Source organism: Montipora foliosa, chromosome 2 (genome assembly GCF_036669935.1).
Source record: "Montipora foliosa isolate CH-2021 chromosome 2, ASM3666993v2, whole genome shotgun sequence".
NCBI classification, from domain to species: domain Eukaryota; kingdom Metazoa; phylum Cnidaria; class Anthozoa; order Scleractinia; family Acroporidae; genus Montipora; species Montipora foliosa.
Window position 1 is genome coordinate 19526743 of NC_090870.1, and position 25000 is coordinate 19551742.

Sequence of the window (25000 nt, forward strand, 5' to 3'; positions counted from 1 at the left end):
CGCTTCGGAATTGCTCGTGTTGTAGGCTTCTACTTTATTGATTGGTTTTAGTTTATGGTTGATTCATGAATTGTTATTTTCTTGTTTGTCCACATTGCATGAGCACTGAATTTTCGCGCGCGACAAATGTTAAAGTTGTCGTCACAATGTAACTGGTTGATGGCCTATTAATTGAACATTCTTTGCAGTCTGAAGGGAGGGCAAGGGGGATTTTCACTCGCTTTCTCGATTGGCCAGACGAAAACAAAACACAAATACAACTACAGCTTGTCTTTTTCCGTCTAGGACCATACCACAGGCAAAAAAACCGGGTCCCGTCCGATCCCCGCAGTCAAATCCTGTAGGGCGAGAGTAGTACTTCGCTGGGTGACCGCTTGGGAATTCCTCGTGTTGTAGGTTTCATATTCATTGATTGCTTTTAGTTTATCGTTGATTCAAAAGTTGTTATTTTCTGGCTTGCCCACGTAGCATGAGCACTGAATTGACGCGCGCGACAAAAGTTAAAGTTGTCGTCACAATGTAATTGGTTGATGGCCTATTAATAAAACATTCTTTGCAGTCTAAAGGGCAAGCAAGGGGGATTTTCACTCGCTTTCTAGCTTGGCTAGACGAAAACAAATCACACATACAACTAGAGCTTGTATTCTTCCGTCTACGACCATACCACAGGCAAAAAACCGGGTCCCGTCCGATCCCCGCAGTCAAATCCTGTAAAGCGAGAGTAGTACTTCGCTGGGTGACCGCTTGGGAATTCCTCGTGTTGTAGGCTTCTACTTTATTGATTGCTTTTAGTTTATGGTTGATTCATGAATTGTTATTTTCTTGTTTGTCCACATTGCATGAGCACTGAATTTTCGCGGGCGACAAATGTTAAAGTTGTCGTCACAATGTAACTGGTTGATGGCCTATTAATAAAACATTCTTTACAGTCTCAATAGCAAGCAAGGGGGATTTTCACTCGGTTTCTCGCTTGGCCAGACGAAAACAAAACACACATACAACTAGAGCTTGTCTTTTTCCGTCTACGACCATACCACAGGCAAAAAACCGGGTCCCGTCCGATCCCCGCAGTCAAATCCTGTAGGGGAAGAGTAGTACTTCGCTGGGTGACCGCTTGGGAATTCCTCGTGTTGTAGGCTTCTACTTTATTGATTGCTTTTAGTTTATGGTTGATTCATGAGTTGTTATTTTCTTGCTTGTCCACATTGCATGAGCACTGAATTTTCGCGCGCGACAAATGTTAAAGTTGTCGTCACAATGTAACTGGTTGATGGCCTATTAATTGAACATTCTTTGCAGTCTGAAGGGAAGGCAAGGGGAATTTTCACTCGCTTTCTCGCTTGGCTAGACGAAAACAAATCACACATACAACTAGAGCTTGTATGCTTCCGTCTACGACCATACCACAGGCAAAAAACCGGGTCCCCTCCGATCCCCGCAGTCAAATCCTGTAGGGCGAGAGTAGTACTTCGCTGGGTGACCGCTTGGGAGTTCCTCGTGTTGTAGGCTTCTACTTTATTGATTGCTTTTAGTTTATGGTTGATTCATGAGTTGTTATTTTCTTGCTTGTCCACATTGCATGAGCACTGAATTTTCGCGCGCGACAAATGTTAAAGTTGTCGTCACAATGTAACTGGTTGATGGCCTATTAATAAAACATTCTTTACAGTCTGAAGAGCAAGCAAGGGGGATTTTCACTCGCTTTCTCGCTTCGCCAGACGAAAACAAAACACATATACAACTAGAGCTTGTCTTTTTCCGTCTACGACCATACCACAGGCAAAAAACCGGGTCCCGTGCGGGTCCCGTCCGATCCCCGCAGTCAAATCCTGTAGGGCGAGAGTAGTACTTCGCTGGGTGACCGCTTGGGAATTCCTCGTGTTGTAGGCTTCTACTTTATTGATTGCTTTTAGTTTATGGTTGATTCATGAGTTGTTATTTTCTTGCTTGTCCACATTGCATGAGCACTGAATTTTCGCGCGCGACAAATGTTAAAGTTGTCGTCACAATGTAACTGGTTGATGGCCTATTAATTGAACATTCTTTGCAGTCTGAAGGGAGGGCAAGGGGGATTTTCACTCGCTTTCTCGCTTGGCCAGACGAAAACAAAACACACATACAACTAGAGCTTGTCTTTTTCCGTCTAGGACCATACCACAGGCAAAAAAACCGGGTCCCGTCCGATCCCCGCAGTCAAATCCTGTAGGGCGAGAGTAGTACTTCGCTGGGTGACCGCTTGGGAATTTCTCGTGTTGTAGGCTTCTACTTTATTGATTGCTTTTAGTTTATGGTTGATTCATGAGTTGTTATTTTCTTGCTTGTCCACATTGCATGAGCACTGAATTTTCGCGCGCGACAAATGTTAAAGTTGTCGTCACAATGTAACTAGTTGATGGCCTATTAATTGAACATTCTTTGCAGTCTGAAGGGAAGGCAAGGGGGATTTTCACTCGGTTTCTCGCTTGGCTAGACGAAAACAAATCACACATACAACTAGAGCTTGTATTCTTCCGTCTACGACCATACCACAGGCAAAAAACCGGGTCCCGTCCGGGTCCCGTCCGATCCCCGCAGTCAAATCCTGTAGGGCGAGAGTAGTACTTCGCTGGGTGACCGCTTGGGAATTCGTCGTGTTGTAGGCTTCTACTTTATTGATTGCTTTTAGTTTATGGTTGATTCATGAGTTGTTATTTTCTTGCTTGTCCACATTGCATGAGCACTGAATTTTCGCGCGCGACAAATGTTAAAGTTGTCGTCACAATGTAACTGGTTGATGGCCTATTATTGAACATTCTTTGCAGTCTGAAGGGAAGGCAAGGGGGATTTTCACTCGCTTTCTCGCTTGGCTAGACGAAAACAAATCTCACATACAACTAGAGCTTGTATTCTTCCGTCTACGACCATACCACAGGCAAAAGACCGGGTCCCGTCCGATCCCCGCAGTCAAATCCTGTAGGGCGAGAGTAGTACTTCGCTGGGTGACCGCTTGGGAATTCCTCGTGTTGTAGGCTTTATTGATTGCTTTTAGTTTATGGTAAAATCATGAGTTGTTATTTTCTTGCTTGTCCATATTGCATGAGCACTGAATTTTCGCGCGCGACAAATGTTAGAGTTGTCGTCACAATGTAACTGGTTGATGGCCTATTAATTGAACATTCTTTGCAGTCTGAAGGGAAGGCAAGGGGGATTTTCACTCGCTTTCTCGCTTGGCTAGACGAAAACAAATCACACATACAACTAGAGCTTGTATTCTTCCGTCTACGACCATACCACAGGCAAAAAACCGGGTCCCGTCCGATCCCCGCAGTCAAATCCTGTAGGGCGAGAGTAGTACTTCGCTGGGTGACCGCTTAAGAATTCCGCTTGTCGTATGTTTCTACTTTATTGATTGCTTCTAGTTCATGGTTGATTCAAGAGTAGTTATTTTCTTTCTTGCGGACATTGCATGAGCACTGAATTATCGCGTGCGGCAATCATGAAAGTGTTCGTTACAATGTTAGGTTGATCTCCTATGAATTAATCATTGCAGCCATTTCCGTACAATTACAAGAAGGAAAAGAGGTGAAAGGCATGAGTTTGTTGTTTTTTCTCCTGATGTCCGAGATTTTTGAAGGAATTTTTTAAGGCGAAACATGAAACCGTTGCTTGTCACCTAACATTTTCTAAGTCTTTAATCTGGTCGGAATTTGGCTGAACTTTCACGTGCTATGGGTTTTGGTAAGACCTTAAAGTAATGTTTTTAGACTAAAGACTTGTTACCTACTGAAGCAAAGCTGTCAATATCCTTTCAGTTACCGCTTCGCCCGAGCGATGCACTCGTTTAGCTGAATTAAATAAGTGAGAATTTTAGACGAGGCAGAGTCTGCATCTGGTAAGATTTACTCCATCACTGGACTTAATGATGTCCTCAGGAACACTTTGCTTCAGGATGCCGGAAGAAAATCACAGTCGAAAACCTTCAACGACTTCAAAAGAATTTGGCTCCATTCCTTATAGCGCACAATGCGATTTTCGTTCCCAGGATCTTTCGGGTGGTGAAACAGGTTCGCGCCTTGTCCCCCGCTCTTTCCTTCCAACCAGGGGCCAGTTGCTGGAAGCCTGGTTAGCGCTAACCGTTGGTTAAGAGGTTAGCGTGTGCGACGGGCTTTAGCAAAGACAACGGCGACGGCAACGAGAACGTCACAAATTCGCACATTAAGAGAGCAAAAACAGTGTGATGATGCGTGTGAGAAGGCAATGGCAATGGCAGCTAAGGTGGGAGTGGCGCCAACAGCTCCCAGAGTTGCTGGCAGGCAACGTCATCGCGCCAACGCTCCAGCTCCAACAGCAAAGGAGTATTATCGGATCAACGTGGCTGCTCCATTTCTTGACCACATCGCAGCTAGGAGAGCGCTTCGATGCCGTCACGGTCCAAGCCTCAAGGCTGCTTGCTTTGGTTCCTTCTTTAATGAACGAGAATCAAACGAAGTCGCAAGAGTTACAAGGGGTGGTGGATATGTACATGGACGATCTTCCATCTCCACAGCTCTTCCCGGCAGAATTTCGGCGGTGAAGAATCAAGTATGCAGAGGAGGAAGAGCTCCCGGGCTCGTGTGCCACAGCCCTGAAGCAGTGCGACGAGGATGAATTTCCCAACATATTCACTCTGCTCAAAATACTATCCACTTAGCCCGTAACTACAATACTAGACATATTTAGTTGGAACACTCAGCGAATGGTCAGAATCATCGTGTTACAAGATCGTAGCTTATACCACATCCCCCTTCCTCCATTCAGGAAGGGGGAAACGGCGATGGGTGTTCCAACAAATGTGACGAGTATTTTAGCCTACCAAAAATATTAAGATGCTGGTTAACTTTGACAAGGAGTTGAGATTTCGGTTGATTCTACAGGGGCATAAACGTAACGTAAGAACCGTGCGTGTCTGGTCTTGTCGAGACAGAGGTGAGAGATGATTTCATGCAGAGTGGAACGCCTAAATCGCTCTGTTGTAAACATGGCGGTTCACAGCACCAGTGAAGTCGTCTCTCTGGCCTTTCTGTGGACGAATTCGAGGACCTACCGATACAATTTGAGCAAGTTTTGAAAGCTAAAAACTTCAATCGATGCTGTATTTTGCCTGTAGGACTGGGTTGCTCCACACTCATAAGAAAATCTATGAAATGAGAATCGAGGGTCTTCCCTTGTCATGGAACGGCCGAATTACCCAGAATTCCTTTTGGGCATGAAGGAGGCAAGCGGGGACTGGTCCTCATCAAATGAGGAAAAAGTAGCGAGAAGAAGATTTCTAGGCGGATACTAAGGTGTAGCCAAGATGCGTGCTGTTAACGTAAACTTTTTATCATAGGAAATTCGGCCTGGCCTTTTGTAATTTCTTGTCAAAGAAACGGTATAATGTAAATAAGAGAGTAACAAGATTTATATTTGCGATTACCTGTCCTCTTACGTACCACTTAAGTCAAACTCTACATCTCTATGCAATAAGCGCATTCAAAATTTCCTCATATTATTGTATAAAAGTAGTTAAAGAAAGAAAAGGCTTGTCCATATGAAAAATACGTTTTCTCTCCCGTTCTCTTCTTATGCATGATCTTCGTGGAACTTACCGTTTCTGTCCCTCAATAAACCTAGAACAACCAGTTATGGTCTTAGTTCTTTTTCTTACGTATTAACTAAGTACGTTGCGAAATGCGCTACCTGATTTTTCCCGTACCACTGAGTTTACTGGTTTTAAACTAATCCAGGGCCGCATTTTGTACAGCGGCTTTTAGTTTTGATTCATATATCTTTAAATATTATTTAGTATTTAGTTATGTATCTGTATATATTATGTATGTTAGCTGTAATGTGTCGAAGATGTTATTCAGAAATTCGAGATGAAATAAAGTTTTATGCATGCATGTATGTTACCTTCGGCAGGGCTCACGCGTGCACTTTGTAATCTGCGACTCCAGTGCTTACCATACGACAGATAAAATGACTTTTCTCTTGAATATATAAACCATCGAAATCTTACGTTAAATTGTAATGACAAGGGAGGTTTGGAGCTGTGAGTAGGCGTGGGATTTGTCTTATATGGTTTAGGGGCCGACATATCCCTCCCTCAATGCCGTACCGGGAGGCGAGGTCGGTAGCAGAAAGCAGCGAAGGGCCAACTGCGTCCAAAAGCGATCGCACGGGCCGAAATCCCGGGATGACTCGTTTGGTACGACGCTCCAGCGCCACGTCTGGAGGTACTGCATATTTTTGTCGTCTCGTCTTCAAACATTCCGTCAGCGCATGCGTGCGTAAATGTTCATCCTCTCCGATACCTACAATACTAGACATATTTAGTTGGAACACTTAGCGAATGGTCAGAATCATCGTGTTACAAGATCGTAGCTTATACCACATCCCCCTTCCCCCAATTCAATGTTGTGTGAGAATTTTTCGGGCGGCTACTAGTAGTTGTGGAAATCAACATTGGAGGAAGGGGGAAACGGGGATGGGTGTTCCAACAAATGTGACGAGTATTGTTGCTGCGAGTGCGAAAGGTCTTTCAGCGCGATGCGAAGGTTAAACACCCATATGCGATGCACGATGAGTGAGAACAGATTAGCGTCACTTGCACTTATGCATATCCATTACGACATGCAAATAGACCTTGAAGAAGTAGTGGTGGAGCTTTTTGCTACCATGCATCCGCGAATGGTAGAGCTATCAAATTTGCTGTGACACTTTTATGTTACTGTGGCCCCTTGTTGTGATACGGACTGTTAGTGTTATACCAATAATGCACTAGCTTTTTGTATAGTAGGGAATTAAGGGACTTACAATACATAGCGATCCAAACTGACGTTTGATTAAAGCGCTTTTTCTTCTCTACCCCCACCCTAAGGTAAACGTTTTTCGTCAGACAAATGGATACGAATCCCCCTTGAAATACTCCAGCTACGGGCCTGTGAGAGGTGAATATTAGCATACAAGAAAAACAAGCTATGCCTTATTAGTATTCTTTATATTTCTTATCAGGATATAAAGCTCACACACGTGACGTTTTATTGGTGTTTTGATAGGCTGTTAGGCTCATGAATTATTAATGAGTTTAAATATGAATTTCGCCAAATACTATCAGGTGAAATCCTCCAAGGGATTATTAGGTTGAAAAAATTGCAAAATGGTGAATTAGAATGTAATATGATATGAGAATGGTCATTGTTGCTGAACCAACAACTCGCACAGGATTTAACATACTCCCAGATGGTTTGATAGCTCACATAGTAAAGCATTATATAGTGCCATAGGGTATCATCATGGATTTGAATACTGTTCCACTGGAACATTTTTAAGGTTTTCCAGCAACTACTAATAAGTTGTTTATCGATAACGTTGAACTTATGTAACTGCACCAGTGAATATTGTTATGGAATGGCAACACTGTACTGTTACAGGGTTTGTTCCAGTAAACAACTAATCTCTGGTACAAGACTACCACACACTCACCTAGCTAATCTCACCAAATGTCCCTTCCTTTTTGTGCCAACATGACACTAGCTCAATGGTACTTAATAGCCCATTTCCGAGTTGCTGCATGCCTCAGTTTCAAAGCGAGTCCTTAGTTGCGTATTCTTATGCAAATCAAACTCATTTTCCTTACAATAGTTGAGCACCAAGAATCACTTCGAAACCGAGACAAAGAGCAACTCGGAAATGGCCCATTGACCCTTCAGTCAAGCTCATGCACATTTCAAGTGCTCATTTCACAAAGTGTTTCCTTACAACGTGAAGTTTGATTGAGGTTTTCTACAGGAACTTCAAGGCCAAGTGTTGATGCCAAGCGGAAAGGTAATGAGTACCTGCTTGCATTCACATGTGTTGATATCTCCAAAATTGATGAGTGCATGTTGTTTTCCCTGACAGCGAGAAGTTCTGAAGAGATAAAAGGTCTCATTGACAAAGTCAGACTTCAGCGAAAAAATTCACCAATCAGTATCAAAACCCAAGCTGAGCAATAGCAAGGTACAAGCTTTTAAAAAAATAATAGAGGTATAATATTCTAACTATGTATGACACAACTGTTACAGTCATAAAGCCTCATTTACACTAGCAAGTTTTCCTTGACAAGTCCACTTGTCAAGGAAAACTTGCCGACTGTACACACTAGAAAGTTCTCCTTGACAAGTTTTCTTTGGTAGTGTAAATAGGAAATTTTAAGTTTTCCTTGACAAGTGAACTTGACAAGTAATTTACACTAGCAAATATCATCCTTGTCCTTGTTCCTTGTCCTTGTTCAAAAACTAGCATGCTAGTTTTTGAACAAGGACACTTGTCAAGGAAAAACTTGTCATATTTTTTTTTACTTTGGAATAAAAAACCATTGTACAACGGCGCATCTCGTTCAGAACCGTCTGGTCTAAAGTTGCTGTGAAAAAATAAAAAAAAAACATTACAAAACTTTGCCGCACTAAAAGAAATCGAACGAGATGCTTCCGTGAAGCATACACTGGGTTGCCTGTGGTACATGCTACAGAAAATCAGAAGGCACTGAATTGTGTGGTATTGAAATACAGCATTCCAGTCTCTGAAGAATAACAAATAAAAGAGAAGCGAGAAACATTGGCTTCTGGGCTGACATGTTGATAATTTTCAAGTTCCCTCACAACTTCTTTTCACCACAAGTGTACCCGCTGAGCATCCAGATTTGTAATACTAAATTTCACTGAAGTCAAGCCCTGTTCCGCGGGGTTAATGTTAGGATGGGAGACCAAAACAATAAACCCCTCATAAAAAACAGAAACATCTGACCGAAAATACTATTAACGCTAACAAATGCGAACTCAGCAAGGTACAGATTTTGTTAGCTTGCTTTATGCAAAACAAATATTGATGAAAAAGCAAATAACTATTGATACACAGTTTATAGAAAGAGCAGAAGGAAGTTTCCGGGACGGTCGATCGAGAATAAAATATTTACGACATGAAAACAACATTAATTTTGAACCATGAATATAGAATATAAAAAGTAACGATCAGCGACAAACATTTTGGGAGATTTTTGCTACGATCAAGTAAATTGCAAAATCGAAAGTGACATGGCCGGAATTCAGCGGGCGCCGTGATTAAGTTACCCCGGCATGTTTACTCGCCAAACAGTGAAGCATCTGTGTCAAATGATGGCAAGATACCGGGTTTTTGTAAGTTTCTTTTTCTGTCAAGTGTTATAAAGTTTGAAATGAAATGAGCGAAGTCAAAACAAAGATCACAATCGCCCAACTCTTGTTTATGCAAAGTCAAAATTTACTGTCCAAGACGCGTACGACGTTATTTATCACCAGGTAATTTCATCATTTTGGAAATAGCAGCTACTTTATTATTCATCTGCGTCACAAGTTTTCGCTGATTTTGGGCCTCATTTTGTTGAAACACAAGAACGCTTTCAACACGCCTGTGAACCCTTCCTGCTTACAGAGCAATACTAAAAAACTTCTTCCATATCACATTTCAACCTTTAGCTCGAAAATTCAATACACAACATGATATTATAATTCACAAAGGCAGAAAATACCACAGAATCCTTTTCCAGCGAAAGTTTTATTGAAACAAACAACATATTTACTCTTAGAGGCGAAAACCTCTTCCTATTTCATTGCGTGCGTGAAGACAAGAAACTCAATTTTGTCAAATTACCATGTACTTCAGGTAAATACTGCTCACTTTGATTTCGTCTCGACGGGCGATAGATTGTTGTCGAAGTCCAGTACTCGTCGCTTTTGAGATTCATGCCTAGTTTATCCAGCTGACTTTCCATTATTGAGCTCCATAAGGGTATATTTTGTTTAAGGATCCACTAAAACGCCATTCGCGTTGCATGACTTTCGACGCCATTGCAGGCTAAGTTAATGATTCTACTGTGTCCACCAGAGAAATCTACGCAGTTCCACTACCCTCTCGATCCTAAGAAAATACGCGCAGAAGGCTCTATGCACAAAGACACCACTTACCAGGGGAGTGACAGGCAAGACTTTTACCGACACGGAAAAAAATAAAAAAAATAAAACGGAGAAATTCTACCCATTTTCCAACTGGGATTGCCATACGGCAACCCAGCAATAAAATAAAAAATATGAAACAAACAAACTAAACGCAGACCTCGACTGGGTTTGCCATAGGCAACCCAGTAATTAATGGGTATTTAGAGCAAAGGCAAGTAAAATATACTCACTTTGAACCTCGAAAGTTGGCCATGTTTGATACCACGTGTAATGAATTTGGCACGTGCCAGGATATTTGCCGCAATTTCAGCGCTGCGGTTTCCGGAATTAAGACTAAACCCTACGACTTGGTTCGAGAAACGTCATGGGTAATTTTTTTGTTCTTTTCGATGTATCCATAGTGATTCCCCATGGGCAGTTTCACTGTGGCAATAGAGGTTACACACAAAACACAGACTTCCCATGGGTAAAGTCTCACTTTCCCGTGGGCACAAGGTCTAGTGGAACCGCAATTGTACCGTGTAAACCGGCCTTAAGATAACCATATAATACTTACGGCTAGAGCTGATGATGTGTTATCAACAGAATATAGTATACTGTATCATTCGTCTCCCTTCCGTACTTTCAATAATTATTGGAGAGGACTTTCTTATTCAAATAACAAGTCCCTACTAGAACTTGTGTGACACATTTTGTAGAAGTCCTAGAGTTTTTTAAATTGTAATAGTCTGAATGTATCGTATACGCAAACAAGCTAACCGTTTATGTGTATAATCCATTTATATTATGATATCCGCATGGAATAGTTTTTAACGTCTCGGGTTTTCTTTTTTTTCTTTCTTTTTTTTTTTTTGGGGGGGGGGGGGGGGTGAATGCATTTATTGCACCTTTGTTGTGTGGAAGAAAATCCTCTCCTGTGTTTTGTAGGGGATCAGAAATTTTGAATCCTCCCCTGTGTTCATGGGGGATCAGAAATTCTGAATCCTTTCCTGCGTTTTGTGAGGGATCAGAAATTCTGAATTCTCTCCTGTGTCAAGAGTGTTCATTGGGGGATCAGAAATTCTGAATCCTCTCCTGTGTTTTGTGGGGGGATCAGAAATTCTGAATCCTCTCCTGTGTTTTGTGGGGGATCAGAAATTCTGAATCCTCTCCTGTGTTCATGGGGGATAAGAGATTCTGAATCCTCTCCCGTTTTCTATGGGGAAAAATCTCGAACGTAACAGCAGCGATTTGGAAAAACATTTTATCGAAAAGTTAAACGCTAAAAGATTCTTTAAAAACATTTTAAAAAATGGATCTTGATATCAGCAGGCAAGTCAGAAATTTAAAGAAAACGACAAAACTTTTGAAATTACAAGACATGTTTCGACAGAAACTTCTGTCATCTTCAGTTGATTAATTTACAAAGGGTGAAGTTGAATTTATAAGTACGGAAAAAGTGCTAATTATGCCAGTAACAAAATTCTAAAAAATGGACGACGTTTCGGCGTTACTGTCGTTACTCTACGCCATTATCAAGTCAAGACGATAAAAGTTCAAACAAGAATGTATAAAACGTGAAACAATAAAAATATTTGTGTGTCCTATGGGTATAATACCCAAAAATAAGACTAAAACGAACAATAGAAAATAGAAACGAAAGTGTCAAGTGAAAAGTTTGGCGCGGATTGAGTCACTTTGGGTGTTGACAGAAAGCCTGATGTCCTTTATAAAAAGCATCTCGTATATTAGGCAATCGAACTTGCTTCTGCATTTCTTTAGGACTTTAAAGAGGTGATCGATCTTTGCTCCTTTATTGTCATGTTGTGTTTCAAGGTGTTTGCCGATAGCAGAATAACGGTGTTCACTAAATGCGTTGGTGTAAGTGTCGGGCAGTAAAACCGACATAATTTGCATCACACAAATCACATTGGAATGAATATACAACGATCGGAGGCTTGTTTTCCTTTACACTCAAAGTTTCCAAATGGAGACGCTGGTGCATTTGACGGAAGCCGATAGAACTACCACTTGCTGCTAACTCAACCTAGTATGGAAGAATCAACTCATCTGAGAACCAAGTTACATCGATCGACTGACAACTTGAAACTTGACATGCTCACCATTAACTGACTCACCTCAATTGCACTTATTGTCATGCAAAGTTGGCTGATGGTGAAGTGCCCGTCGCCCGAAACCATAGGAATTGATTACTCTTTTTAGATGCCTTAAGCTAGTGAAGGATCAAAAAGGATACAACTAACTATTTTACTTATTTTGTTACATATTCCAGTTCAAGTGTGTGATCAGCTGACTAACTTTCAACTGCCTTTCGGTTGGCGCAGAGGTTAACCGTAAGTTCACAGCACTTCAATATCCATGACCCTGTGCGAGGTCAAATAACCCGCAAAATACTCAAAAGAGAGGAAAAAGCAGGTCAAAGTAACCCGGTGTTGTTGCTGTGGTCTGGCATTTGCGTGATAAATGTGTGGCTGGACACAGAGGCTCACAATCAGGCCCGATAAAATACCTCAAGTTTAAAACTAGGATCTATTTTTCCCCCATGCCTTCTCTACATCCGAACGCAGGTCCTGTGCTACAGAGAGAGGGAGAAGAGGGAGAGAGAGGTAATTGTCTATGGTCAAGAGACTACCAGCTGCAATCTGCGCCATAGTGCGGGTAGACTTGTGGTTTAGAGTTTTTCCAAACTTGAACCATTTCAAAGCAATTCATTACCATAATCTGACACCACAGGCACACAACTCTAAGGATGCGAGAGCGCGTGACGTCACTTTATTAGGGAGCTTACGAAACGACGACGACGACGGCTACGAGGACTTCATTTGAAAATACGAGTTCGCGTTATTCGTATCACGACAAAACTATTTCATGTCGTTTCGCGTTAAAAATGTGTAGTAACTATCGAGGAATTAAACTGGTATCAGTGGGTTGGAAGCGTAGAGAGAGAACTGAAAATTCATCGTCTTGTGCTAACGTCCTTCACAGAACCTTGAATTTGGTCATTTCACGTCGTCATTTAGGAGATGACGGCAAAGAAATGTACCAAAATGTAAAACGCACGAGCAGAGCGTGCAGAGCCATTGTTTTTGCTCACTAAACCTATTGTTTTGTAGCGTCGTCGTTGCCGTCGGCGTCGTCGTTTCGTAAGCTTCCTATTAGGGAGCTTAAGATCTACGACGACGACGTCGACGAAAACGCCACAAAACAATGATATCATTGGTTAAAAGAGCATAAATAATCGTGCTGCACGTGCAGCACGGGTTTTAGCTCATATTTTTGCGGTTCTCTGCGTAACGACGACGTGAAATCACTAAATTTTAGGTTTTGACGACAGCGTGAGCATGCAACAGAGAATCTTTCAATCTCTATTTTCAGTCTGAAACCGCTCGTACCAATTTATTTTTAGGAAACTTCGCCCACATTGTACGAAGTGAACGAGGTGGAATAATCGCAAAAGACTTTTACTAGAGCGAAGTTCTACTTTGAGGTGACGTTTTCGTCGACGTCGCCGTCGTAGATCTTAAGCTCCCTATTGTATGTGACGACGCCTCGCATCTGAAAGGGAAATCGAGGCGTCCCAAAAACCCATCAAATCACTCAGGACAAAGCAGAAAATAGTGGGTGAGTGAACATTATTTATCTGGCTGTCAATAAAATGAACTTTCGAAAAGACACATCGCGATTTGATGTTTTTATGAAAAATTTTCCTCGATAGGTTGAATCGGCTATCACAACTGTCGCGAAATAACGAGACGTTACGAGCTCTAAAACCCTTAGGGTTGTCTGCCTGTGCCCCAAGGGAAACAGTGAGTTTTGTTTCCCCTCGGGGGTCGCAGGGAAACAACACTCACTGTTTCCCGTGGGGCCAGTCATTAAGTGTTTTGTTATACCTCCCAACTCACAATAGAAAAATACACGGATGTCAGCTTACGACTTTATTGCAAAATGTTACAAATCCCTGTAATTTGCATATAAAACAAGTCACAAATCATAAATGTTCATTGACTTGTTAATTCACAACTGTTAAAACTTCGTTCGAGCTTTTGTCGCGTAGCTGTTCAATTTCCGTATAAACGGGGTCTAAGAATGCAATCCATTTGTACACGACTGAATTAATGTGCAACACCGGAGTTTCGGGCTTCCAGATTTTAAAGTCGTGTTCTGCATACATCATTAATGACTGCGTTTAAACGCTGAAATTTAAAGCAATTGAGTGAGTAACGTCACTTTTCCCTAGATCCAACCCTCTGAGGTCCAGTCGGTCAGTTTTTAACGTGAATAATGGCAGACCGTCAAATCCAAAACTTACACTGAAAGTAAACAGCCTTTGGATAACAATCAGAGCTCAAGATTTTGCCAGGCAGGTGTTAAGCAAACACACTGAAGAAAAAAAGGAAGTGGTTTTTTTTCATCATAGTAACAGTGTATTGTTTTTGTATTATTTAAGCAATAAAGGACTTTTTCCGTGTGACCTTAAAATCCATCTTTTTATAAGAAGTGGATGGTTGTTTCAAAAGCAGCTTTCTCAGACTGCTGGTAAATGAGCCCTCGGATGTGAGGCAACGCAGCGGTCTCGCCCACGAAGGTCAGTGAACATCTACTAAAACAGCCCTCGGGATTGGTCCAGAAATCAATGGTCAATAAGATGAACATCCAATAGAAACAATGGAGCCTACCTCCGAACAAACTAGAGCTGCGACCCACAGTAAAAAACATGCCGATGAAAGAGGACCAAGCAAATCACATTGTACTTTATAAGCGGTGCTACTCAGTGAATCGTTATCTAAATCACACACCTGTATCAAGGGCTGACTTAACTTTCACTACCATTAACCTGTTGTTTGGCAGCAGGAACCAACCCTTCAATAAGATTCTGCACAAAGTTTAAGAGGATCGGGAATCCAATTTAAATACTTGAAACACTATGCATTTTGCCCCTAGAAATGACGGACAGCGGTTTTCCATCACTAGGTCCTTCGCCTCGAACCATATGCGCATATCACCCCAGCCACCACAGGCTACTTCTAGGTTATAAATCGCTTTTCTCTTGATTACGCCAATAGAATAATCGTTGGTCGGGAACAGGTGCGGTAGTTCGCAAGTCCAGCACTGCTTCATGTGGAAGTGCAATTCTCCGTGGGTAGAAGGTATAATTGCTTGGATACTTCAGTAAGTTTTCAACGGACGACATGTAAAGGTCGGCAAAACGGACCAGACGGCGTGTGAAATAAGTCGAGTTGTTGTAGGTCCTGAATACGCTGCCAAACCTTGGGTTAAACAAGGCTTTCAACTTCCATCTAAAAGAGAGATGCAATAAGAAGGTAAGTAAATACATAGAATAAGATTTTGGTACCAACTGTGTCCGAAACGGGAAAATGGCCATCCATTCGTAAAGAGATCAAAACGCTAAAATTTGGAACCTTGGGAGATATTATTCCTCAGAGAGAGACAGTATACATTTATACATTTGCCATGAATACGTTGCAACCGTATTTTAGACCTTGAATGGATGAGACTGTCCACAATCTTAAGTACCCTTCGGTACGCAAGGAGCATATCTTTAGTGTTTAATATCATATTTCTTTAACTGAAATATCTTACCTCAAGTCTCTTCTTTCTTGCTTCCACTCCTCTTTGAGTTCCACTACTTTTGGACTTTGCGGGAGAGCCTGACAAGAAATGGAGAATGGAGAACTTCAAGAAATCAAGCTTTCATTTGGCGACTGAGACATCGATGACGTAAACCAAAACGAAACTGTCACAAGACAGAAAAAAATGCCAAAAACAGTGATTGTTCGCAATCCATGGCATCCCAAAAATACAAGGACCACTTCACATTCGGGCCGTACGTTTTGGCCGAGCAGATGGGGTGTTAAATCATAATTCCATTTTCATAATGCTGTGGATTGCGATGGAAGCAGACGGCAGAGACTCAGCAAAATGTACGAAATTGAATTGATCATTTTACGACAATAACTTTTCTTCGTTATTATGACTTTTTGGTTCCGAATTTTGAGTTTAGTTTTGAATTTTCAAAAAGTTTCTGTGAAACATTAACCGTAACATAATTCATAGCATAGTTGTTGCCCTTACTTCAGATATTGCGAATTGTGCGCTAAAAGGCAAACATTGACAATTTTTGCCGAGTAGTTTCGAGATCTTCGAAACGGGTTTTTGATGACGCGATAATGTTGTAAAATTATTGAGATGCACTTTCCAACAGAAGACTGACTGAGTGACTCATCATACACCTACTGAATACAGGGTAGTCAGCAATCATGCTATAAACATGTATACACAATTAATTGAGTACCCATGATGGGGGCTAACAGAACAACAACAGCAACAACAACTGTTAAGAATCCCAACTGGCCGAAAGCAAACCAGATGGCGATTTCCAAAAGCCGCGGAAGTTGAACTAAGGATTATCAGGTTCAAATTCAACTCGTGGTCACAAAGGGTCTTGATCCCGGAATCTCCGGATATCAAGGCAGGGCCCTAGCTTGAGGGAGGATGATACCTTGAGCCGGAGGATAAGATCTTGCAGAGAATTCAACCACATAACCGAATGCTGGAATTCCGGAGAATTGCTTGTTCGGATTTCATCCTGAAAGATCACAAAATAAACTGAAATTTGCACATAAGGAGGCTCCCTAAAGTTTTAGGGCCGCGCGCAAACTGGGCACTAGTATGGCGCGTAAAGCCTGAATCGCGTATGTTTTTCTGATTTTTGTGACGTCATTGTGACCAAATCTGTAAAATTAACTGCTAATTTTCTCGCGTTCCCCTGGGTAAATTTTTTTGAAAATTGGCTCAGTTCTAACCACATACAGTTCCTAAGAAATAACAAAAATTTGTTAAAATCTGTAAGAGCTTATCGAATACATTTAGAAAAATGACAAATTACAAAACATTGGGTTAGTGTCAGGCAATATCATTTCCATAATGTGGCAAAGAATAAAAAATCTTCACCGAAGAAAAGTATAAATATTAACGTACCCGCTGTACATATCAGATTTATATGCGATTCTAAAATTCACATTCTCTGATACAAACACTTTTTTGAAAAAATTGAAACGAATTTGATTGCAAACATTATTTCCTCCGTTCTCCTCCCTACTTTAAAGGCAACATTGAAGTTCTCTGATAAAATCTTAAAAAAAAAAACACTACCAAAGACATCTAAATTCGTAAAAGATTCATTTCCACAAGATACAACAATAAGCACTTAATGAGTGGTCCCAAGGAAAAGAGTGAGTTTTATTTCCTCGAGACCCCTCAATGTTCCCCTGGGTGAAGCCGAGGGGAACATTGAGGGTCTCGGGGAAACAAAACTCACTGTTTTCCGAGGGGCCAGTCATTAAGAGTTTTGTCATACCTCTCAACTCAAAATAGAACAATACACGGATGTCAGCTTACGACTTGCAAAGCTTACAGCTTACTTGCTCAGCTTACTTGTTAGTAGATTTCGAGCTTTTGTCGCGTAGAAGCTGTTCAATTTCTTCTTCAGTTCTTGTTTGAAACCGTTTCGCTGCCATGACTGCAATTTGTTTGCTTGACGCAGCTGGCATGCAAGTTTGCCGCTGTTTCAAAGGTGCACGACCTGATCACGTGCGAGTCGAAAGTTCAAGTCGTTGTTTCCCTAGGGAGCTAGTTTTGTTCGCCCTAGTGAGTTTTGACCCATGACACGTGACACGGTTCTCCTCCAATCGGGAAACGTATTTGAGTTGGGAGATATAACAAGAGCAAATGAACAGTGACCTAACTAATCTTGTCTGCTTCAATCACAAGAGTTGCATACCTCTAATTCTGGGATAATGGCTCCAGTTCTCCAACCATGATGCAAAACAGGATCCTAGGTGACAATAAAATGGAAACGATTTATGTATTCGGCTGAATTTAGTGATTAGTCTATACTGGAGCTATTGTAGTTACAGTTAGCTCCACTGAAACACTGGGTCATCCCTTGAAATGGTTCGCTTTTCCCTTACATGAAAGTGTGAATTGCTATCAGTTCATTCAATTCCCACCAATATCTAAAGGTTTTACTGCTGTTGAGCGGATTACTATAATTATATAGCCTGCCACACAGAGCTGACAAAATGCATATCAATGATTTTTTTGATAATTATTGAATGTATTTACAAAAGATTTTTGTCTCGAATTGCCCGTTCCCTTTTGGTAACAAAATCACCAACAATATCACAGTTCACAATTTGCGCTTACTCTGGAAAACATGTAACAATGATGAATAAGTGGTCTTACTTCAAACGTTCTCACAACAGATGTTCCTATAATTTTCTGTTTGTAAAGTTCTTCCTCTTTATTTTTCTTTAATATGTGAATGGTATCATCTCCCTTAATTTGCTTCGGTTCAGTTAGAAGAGAACGGCTTGAAAAAGACTGCTCCGAGGATGAAAAATTAAACAGCAAACAGAAGGGTATCGTATCTTACCCGTAAATCACTGTAAACATGATCTCCAAAATACAATACATTTGGACCGTACCACCCAGTAAACTTCATGAACTGCTCAATGTTTCCCTGAAAAAAGGAACGGTAAAATCAATTCATTTTGTCAATGCATTAAAATTCATTGGGTAAATGTAGGGAAGTTCGATATGCGGAGTTTTTTTTTTAATCATACGGACTATTATATTTTCAGCTGAAAAGAATCAACAAAAATCCTTGGGTTATGTTATTCTCATTAGGCAGAAGGATAGATGGTGGTAAATAGGAAAATGGGAGGTAGCGTTGAAACTATCCGAAAAAATTATACAGCAGCGTGAGACTGGCGTCCTACTTGGCGTTAGTCCTGGGACCTCTTGCATGTCGCACACGATTGAGGGCCCTTCACCACAAAAATATATGCAATATCGGCCTGCAAACAGGTTGAGTAATGGGTCAGTCATGCCAAGTTATTACTATCTATTTTAAAATTCACAATTCACCAGGAGGTAGCTTTTGGTGCAGCTTTTTATAGCACTATGAGAAACGCATCCTGCTTGGCGAGGGACCTTCATCCCATTGTTCTAACATGTCACAGATGATTACGGGCCCTTGACAATTAAAACATTCCTTACGTGAGGCCACACTTAAGTCCTCTGAGACTGCATTGCCAAAGAAATCGCAAGTTAGAGGGGTGTTCCATGGTTCCCTATTCAGGTCTTTGGGGAAAACCAATTGCTATGTTTTACTTCTTTGTAGGGTTCATGAAACTAATGTATATATTCAAAGTGTGGGCTATAGACGAAGAGAGAAGTGATCTTCGCAATTATCTGGATAATCTAAATTGCTTTGATTGTCGAAATAAGTGCGAGGATCATTTCTCTCTTTCGTGTGGACTTCATGTTACCAAAGCAGCAAGTGGTGCTGTACGGTTATTCAATCACTTTTTTGACGTTTTGCTTCCATCCCTTAGTAAATGCCGACACCTTGTTCGAACGCTCCCAGCATTGATTTTGACTGGGCGATTAAGAGAGGCCTGCTTGTGCAATGCTGTTGGTTGCGTAGCCTGTCGTCTATGTTTACAGATTAAATTCTTGTTATCAGATGTACAGTACACTTTCCAAACAAACTACTAAAATTCCAATGTAACTCTTTGAGTCCTGCGAGTGAGACTCATGGATGATTTTATCCGTCATGCAATGGGGACTGCTTCAGTGATAAATAGTTTAAACAACCAACAACGCAACTTGGTTCTAAACGTAAACAAACGAAGTACCAAAGGAACATTACAAACCGTCCTTCACATGCAGACCTATGACAACGACAACAATCCTCTGAAAATCTGGTTATACCTTCCGTTGCGTGTAGTCATTTACTAAATACCTCTACTTTATATGTTGTTTCTAATGAATGACAGGATGTCTTTCCGTGAGTCTTCACTAAATTCCGAGAACCCGGCTCCTGTCACGGGAAAGTCAAAGCTCTCTACTACGGGACTTGTGACTGCAGTGGTGATGTATCACAATTCTAATGAAGCACTCGTTGCTATACAGCACTGATCAAGTTTGTGGCACGCTTCTTACCTCCATATAAACTTGGCCTTTACACAAAGCTGAAACCTTTTGCCACGTTGGACGGTATTGTCTTGTGTCCACACATCTAAATGGTCTAAATGATTTATAGCAAGCAATTTGAGTTCTAGTCTAGATTCTCTATGATTACGATTACAGATAACTCGAACAAACGAACAAAAACAATTTCTCCTAGATTTCCAACATATGTTTCATTATCTCTCACACTAACTGGAAGCAATTTTCAACTCATTTCAGGTAATTATGTTGAAAATTTCACCCTCAATAACTCGAACCTGGTTAGTTAATATGCATGGTACAAGTCAAAATTACACTGAAAAGTTAATAATTAAAACCAAACGATCTCTTGAAGCAGCTGAATGCAATCTTTTTTTTTTCTACACAACATAAAACGCATTATATAGGTAGTGCCAAAGCTTTCAATGCGACCTTTTTATGACAGCACTCATATTGACTGCAATTTTTTTTACATTCATTGTTTCAAATTTATTGAAATAAACGTTGATTTTCCTAACTCCAGCCGTTTTTTACAAGATAATACATGTCTAACATAATGCGTCCCTTTTTCTATCTCCCTTGAAGATTCGAATTATCGGGAGTTGACTGTGTTTACATCTTCCTCAACAGGAATAAAATCATAGTTATCGTCTTAGATTCCTACGCCAACGCTTACTTGCCCACCAATGCAAAAGTTCTCAATTGCACTGATTTTGTTATCTAAGAGATGCTATAACAATCTTACGACAGAAGAAGTTCAAAGCGAACGAAAACATGTTAAATTCAACAAATTTATAGTTGGTTTTGTTGGAATGGAGGATGCCTTTAAAACCGATGAAGAAACCTAAAACCCATTTGAAATTTGTTAGCTTGTGCGCTGTGCGTTTCTAGAAGACTGGCATGTTCATTGAATGAATGCTCACCCATTTACTACCCCGGATGCACAACCACAAAGCTACAGAGCGTTTTCACATGACGTCACGGCGGCCATGTTGGTGTTCCTAAACAAAGGAATGGCCGCCATGTTGGTGTACCCAACTAATCCTCCGGAAATTGAGCTCTATATTATCATGCAATCGTTTTCTTTTGTTTCGGTGGAAAAACAAGGTTACTGATCAAGTGAGTGAAAACACTCTATAGGAGACAAGCAGGCAAATCATTGCTTAAAGGGGCTAGGTCACGCAATTTTAGGCAATTTCAACACTGATCGAATGGTCATAGAATTAACTAAATATCAAAATAATTGTTCAAAACTATAGAAGAACTCTAACAAAACACAGGGAAGCCAAGAAGGGACATGGATGGACAAAACGGGAGAGGATCGAAACGGATTGAATTTGGGTAAATTTGAGAAACGTCGGCTCACCTTTTTTCAAATTTATATCAGTCTATATCAAAATGTCATTTACAAAGCTGGAAAATCATTCTCAGTTGTTATGTGGCCATGATTTGCAAATGAAAGACTCTCGCTCTGCCAATTTGACGTTTAGAGCTCATAATTAACAAAATTAAACAAAATTACCTAAAATAGCGTGACCTAGCCCCTTTAACGGCAGACAGTTTTCCAATCGAGCCCCATAAAACACTCACTGGTATTATTATCTTGATGTCGCTGAGGTTTTCTTTCTTTTTTTTGTTTGGCTGGCCTAATTGCTTTCAGAGAAATGAAATATGGTGGAGAAATCTTAGACAATCTTACTGGTCCCCAACTGTCCAAGATTTTGCCCAGAATTTGAAAAATCGCCAATGTCTTTTCCGATTTATTTGTTGACAAAGGGTGGAGAACTGGAGTTAAACAATTTCCACAATTGATAAAGCTAAACCTGATGCCCACAAACCAGACAGCACAAATTTGAGGTTTTAAGTGTCGGGAATGATCACTGACCATTTCAAATTCTGGGGCCCGTTGGAAAAATTGGAATACTCTCGATTGTTCCCGATTTCTCTGCGATTCTAGTATAGCAAACAATGGTTGGCAAAATGTAGGACGGTTATAAAACAGAGTGAAGTCCACAAAGTTCAAGAGAGCAATGATCAACAATTGTGATACGTTTCTTTTTCCAAATTTTAAATTCAGTAAAAACCTACAATTTTCAAATAAAACATCTCTTTGACACTAAGGAGTGCTCACAACCTTGAAGATACGATTCGTGTTGAACAAACTCTATTTTTCCCTTACCTCTTATCTCTGATTTAGCTGATTTTTTTACTCAGAATTTAGTCCTACATTACTAGCTTCCAAGGCCGTGTATTTCTTAAATTGAGACAAGCGACCTTGAATGAGTCAAACTCGACAGGGCGCGGAATTTCCGTCATTACGCAAAGTGAAAGTGAAGTACGCAAAGTATGAGGTGTAAATTACAGTTATAGTGAAATTGGATAACCCATCAAAAACAGCAAATCCTCCGGGTTCCAGTCCCTCTCAGACCACAGGATAGATTAAGAAATTTAATCTAACCACACCTTGTTAATTAGTATACTGGTTGCCAGCTCATTGCCCGCTTTGTCACTTAACCTGACCAAATTTTGAAATATCACTGAGTATAGAGGAAGGTCTTTAAAAGCAAACCTTAAGGTTGGCTGATGATAGAATGAAGGTTTACGCGCTTGGGTTATAATGACATCAAAGAGATCACGCCATCCCTGGCCAAGCATGTGATCCATACCTTTTTTCCTGTAGAAAATAATTATTAGTAAGTAAACCCCTTCAGGTGGGTAGGTTAACTGACAATGTCCGAGGCTAAGAGATTGTCCGAACCACGAATGTTTGACCGAGGAGCAACGCTTCGAGGAAAAATGTGAAATTTTGAGGGCAATCTCTCAGGCAAAGACATTATCTGCTGAAACTCCCGAAAGCCAGAATGGGGTTTATTTAATTGATAACCCACCCATTAACTTTCATATCGTGCAAAAACTGCTTGTAAAAAGCCAGTGTTGATCTGATGGCATTTGCAACCAGCGTGTTAATGTGACTATCACTGGACGAATTTTTTTTTTCTTCCATGTAAAATATTAAAGATAAGAAGTAGAAACTCATGTGCTGGCTTAGACTCTTTTCGATGGACGGTAATCAGAGGACAAATATCGACGCAGACATTGGTTATTGTGTGATATCCCTCCTGTGATTTTGTAGCGTACATACCCTTACTTACATGTGCCAAGAGTGCGCATGATCATGGCTACGAGAGGAAATACTGAAATCACTGCATAGACTGAAACTGTTATTCGGCCTTGAACAACTGAGGCCAGATAAATAACTATCCAGCAGGCAACTACTATTTAAAATAGATTAAAAGGAACACCCCTATAGCGGCCAAACATTGACGAGTAAAATAGTCTGGTGTTGGACAGAGTAAAATCCACAAGTGTCAGTCTTAGGGAAAAAGGGTTAAGTTATGGATAGGACTATGATTTATTCTTTGGAAGGTGCCACAATGTATACACCCTTAGAGGAATTGTGGTAATGTTCTTATCAAGAACAGGAAAAAAATAATGCCGGAATAGGCATTTATGGCTTTGAAAAGATGACTGAAGAGTTTTGGTGTCACTAGCATCTTTAGGAAGGTCATTTCTCTCCTTTCAATGATTAGTGAAGAGGCCAAAATTTGATGCAAGGATATATCAGTTGGGGACCGTCTGAACTCTGCTTGCACCTTGGGATTTTACTTTTAGCTGCAAGTGTAATCACTGTCAATGACACTTCTGTACACATTTTCATGCAGTTGTCCTTCGAGTCCCAAATGAGTTTAAAATGTTTAAGAATCATTTGAGCTGTTAGCAATTTCATCAAAAGCACTTACACAAACTTATAACCACTGTTGGTGATTAAGAATAACATTTTTCCTGAAGACACAAGTCTGTTGAGCAGCTCTCCAAGAAGCGGGCTTTGCTTCAAATAAGTGTCTGTTTTAAAAAATATAGAACAACAAAAGAACCTTTGAGGGGTTCACTTATTATTACTATATTATTATTATTATTGTTGTTGTTGTTGTTGTTGTTGTTGTTATTGTTATTATTATTATTATTATTATTATTATTATTATTATTATCATCATCATTATTATTATTGCTTTGGATTCGGCTCTGAATTTGGACTTTGGTGGTTGCGATTTGGCTGCGCATGCAAAGATTTCTTTGCCTCGTAGAGACACTTTTCTGAGAAGGCAGCCCAACTAGGATTCCAAATTGCTATCTCCTAATTCAGAGGCAATCGTGATGACCACGGAATAATTTTGTGTTTTTGTTGCATGCAATGCAATATCCGGTTATCGTAAGACTCGGTAACACATCATACCAGTCTAATTACATAATTTTATAATTATCCCGCTATCATTAAAAGTATTAAATATTTTTAAATACCGTTGTAGAAACTCGTAAAGAATGTGTTTACTGGTTTTGATTGGAATCTACGCCATTAAGAACAGTTTTAAAATGTGAACAATTATTCTACAATCGCACTTAACCATATGGTTGGGTCACGGAATGTGGATTTTGGGCTTCAGACTACAGATTTATAAACAACATCACATTGGAGATCTGAAGGTTGTCGGTACTTTGGGGACGGGAATTCTTGTTGAAGAGCTCTGACTGGTTTGTTGACGACGCGGATTTCATGGTTACGGAGTAATCTCGTAAGATGTTTGGTTAGGCCACTGATATAAGGGAGGCATGCATAACTCTGATACGTATCCGATGGTTCGACCCATTTGAAAAACACAGAAACTAGGTCTTCTGGTGGAGGGACTGCAGGTGGGGGGTGGCTTCTTATTGAGGATGGTAGAAATAACCGACAAAAAGGGTAGCCGTAAGCTTCTAACGCGGCCCTAACGTGATTGGTTTCACGTGTTTGTCCTTCATGGCTGCTCGGGAGGTTGGACGCCAGAAACAGAAGGGTCGAGGCCGTACTGATTTTGTGTTTGATATCATGATCAGGAGAGAAATCCAAGTATCGATCTGTGTGTGTTGGCTTTCGATACACATCAATAACGACAACA

General features: G+C 40.6%; 1 protein-coding gene, 3 non-coding genes and 7 pseudogenes across 9 annotated transcripts in view; 10 read left to right on the plus strand and 1 right to left on the minus strand.

Moving 5' to 3' along the window:
- The window catches only part of LOC137993953 (5S ribosomal RNA), a 170-nt pseudogene extending 142 nt beyond the window's left edge, over window positions 1-28 (plus strand).
- Window positions 29-279: 251 nt separating this feature from the next.
- Window positions 280-399, plus strand: LOC137993932 (5S ribosomal RNA; annotated as a pseudogene).
- A 251-nt stretch (window positions 400-650) lies between these two features.
- Window positions 651-769, plus strand: LOC137993933 (5S ribosomal RNA; annotated as a pseudogene).
- Window positions 770-1020: 251 nt separating this feature from the next.
- On the plus strand, window positions 1021-1139 carry LOC137993926 (5S ribosomal RNA; annotated as a pseudogene).
- A 251-nt stretch (window positions 1140-1390) lies between these two features.
- LOC137993903 (5S ribosomal RNA) lies at window positions 1391-1509 on the plus strand. Its single transcript, XR_011122047.1, has one exon. It is a non-coding gene; the product is annotated as a 5S ribosomal RNA (ribosomal RNA).
- Window positions 1510-1760: 251 nt separating this feature from the next.
- LOC137993939 (5S ribosomal RNA) lies at window positions 1761-1890 on the plus strand (annotated as a pseudogene).
- A 251-nt stretch (window positions 1891-2141) lies between these two features.
- Window positions 2142-2261, plus strand: LOC137993920 (5S ribosomal RNA). The gene has a single exon (XR_011122063.1). It is a non-coding gene; the product is annotated as a 5S ribosomal RNA (ribosomal RNA).
- Window positions 2262-2512: 251 nt separating this feature from the next.
- Window positions 2513-2642, plus strand: LOC137993947 (5S ribosomal RNA; annotated as a pseudogene).
- A 250-nt stretch (window positions 2643-2892) lies between these two features.
- Window positions 2893-3011, plus strand: LOC137993893 (5S ribosomal RNA). Its single transcript, XR_011122037.1, has one exon. It is a non-coding gene; the product is annotated as a 5S ribosomal RNA (ribosomal RNA).
- Window positions 3012-3256: 245 nt separating this feature from the next.
- On the plus strand, window positions 3257-3375 carry LOC137993948 (5S ribosomal RNA; annotated as a pseudogene).
- An 11062-nt stretch (window positions 3376-14437) lies between these two features.
- LOC137992625 (5'-nucleotidase domain-containing protein 2-like) overlaps window positions 14438-25000 on the minus strand; it is a 37360-nt gene continuing 26797 nt past the window's right edge. For all 6 annotated transcript variants that reach the window (XM_068838062.1, XM_068838064.1, XM_068838065.1 and 3 more), the window contains 8 exons: window positions 23807-23909; window positions 22576-22680; window positions 20001-20085; window positions 18427-18513; window positions 17773-17826; window positions 16492-16578; window positions 15573-15640; window positions 14438-15268 (listed from right to left, as the gene is read on the minus strand). In XM_068838062.1, coding sequence (XP_068694163.1) covers window positions 15001-15268; window positions 15573-15640; window positions 16492-16578; window positions 17773-17826; window positions 18427-18513; window positions 20001-20085; window positions 22576-22680; window positions 23807-23909 — 857 coding nt within the window. In that variant the 3' untranslated portion in view covers window positions 14438-15000. The remainder of the gene's footprint in view (window positions 15269-15572; window positions 15641-16491; window positions 16579-17772; window positions 17827-18426; window positions 18514-20000; window positions 20086-22575; window positions 22681-23806; window positions 23910-25000) is intronic.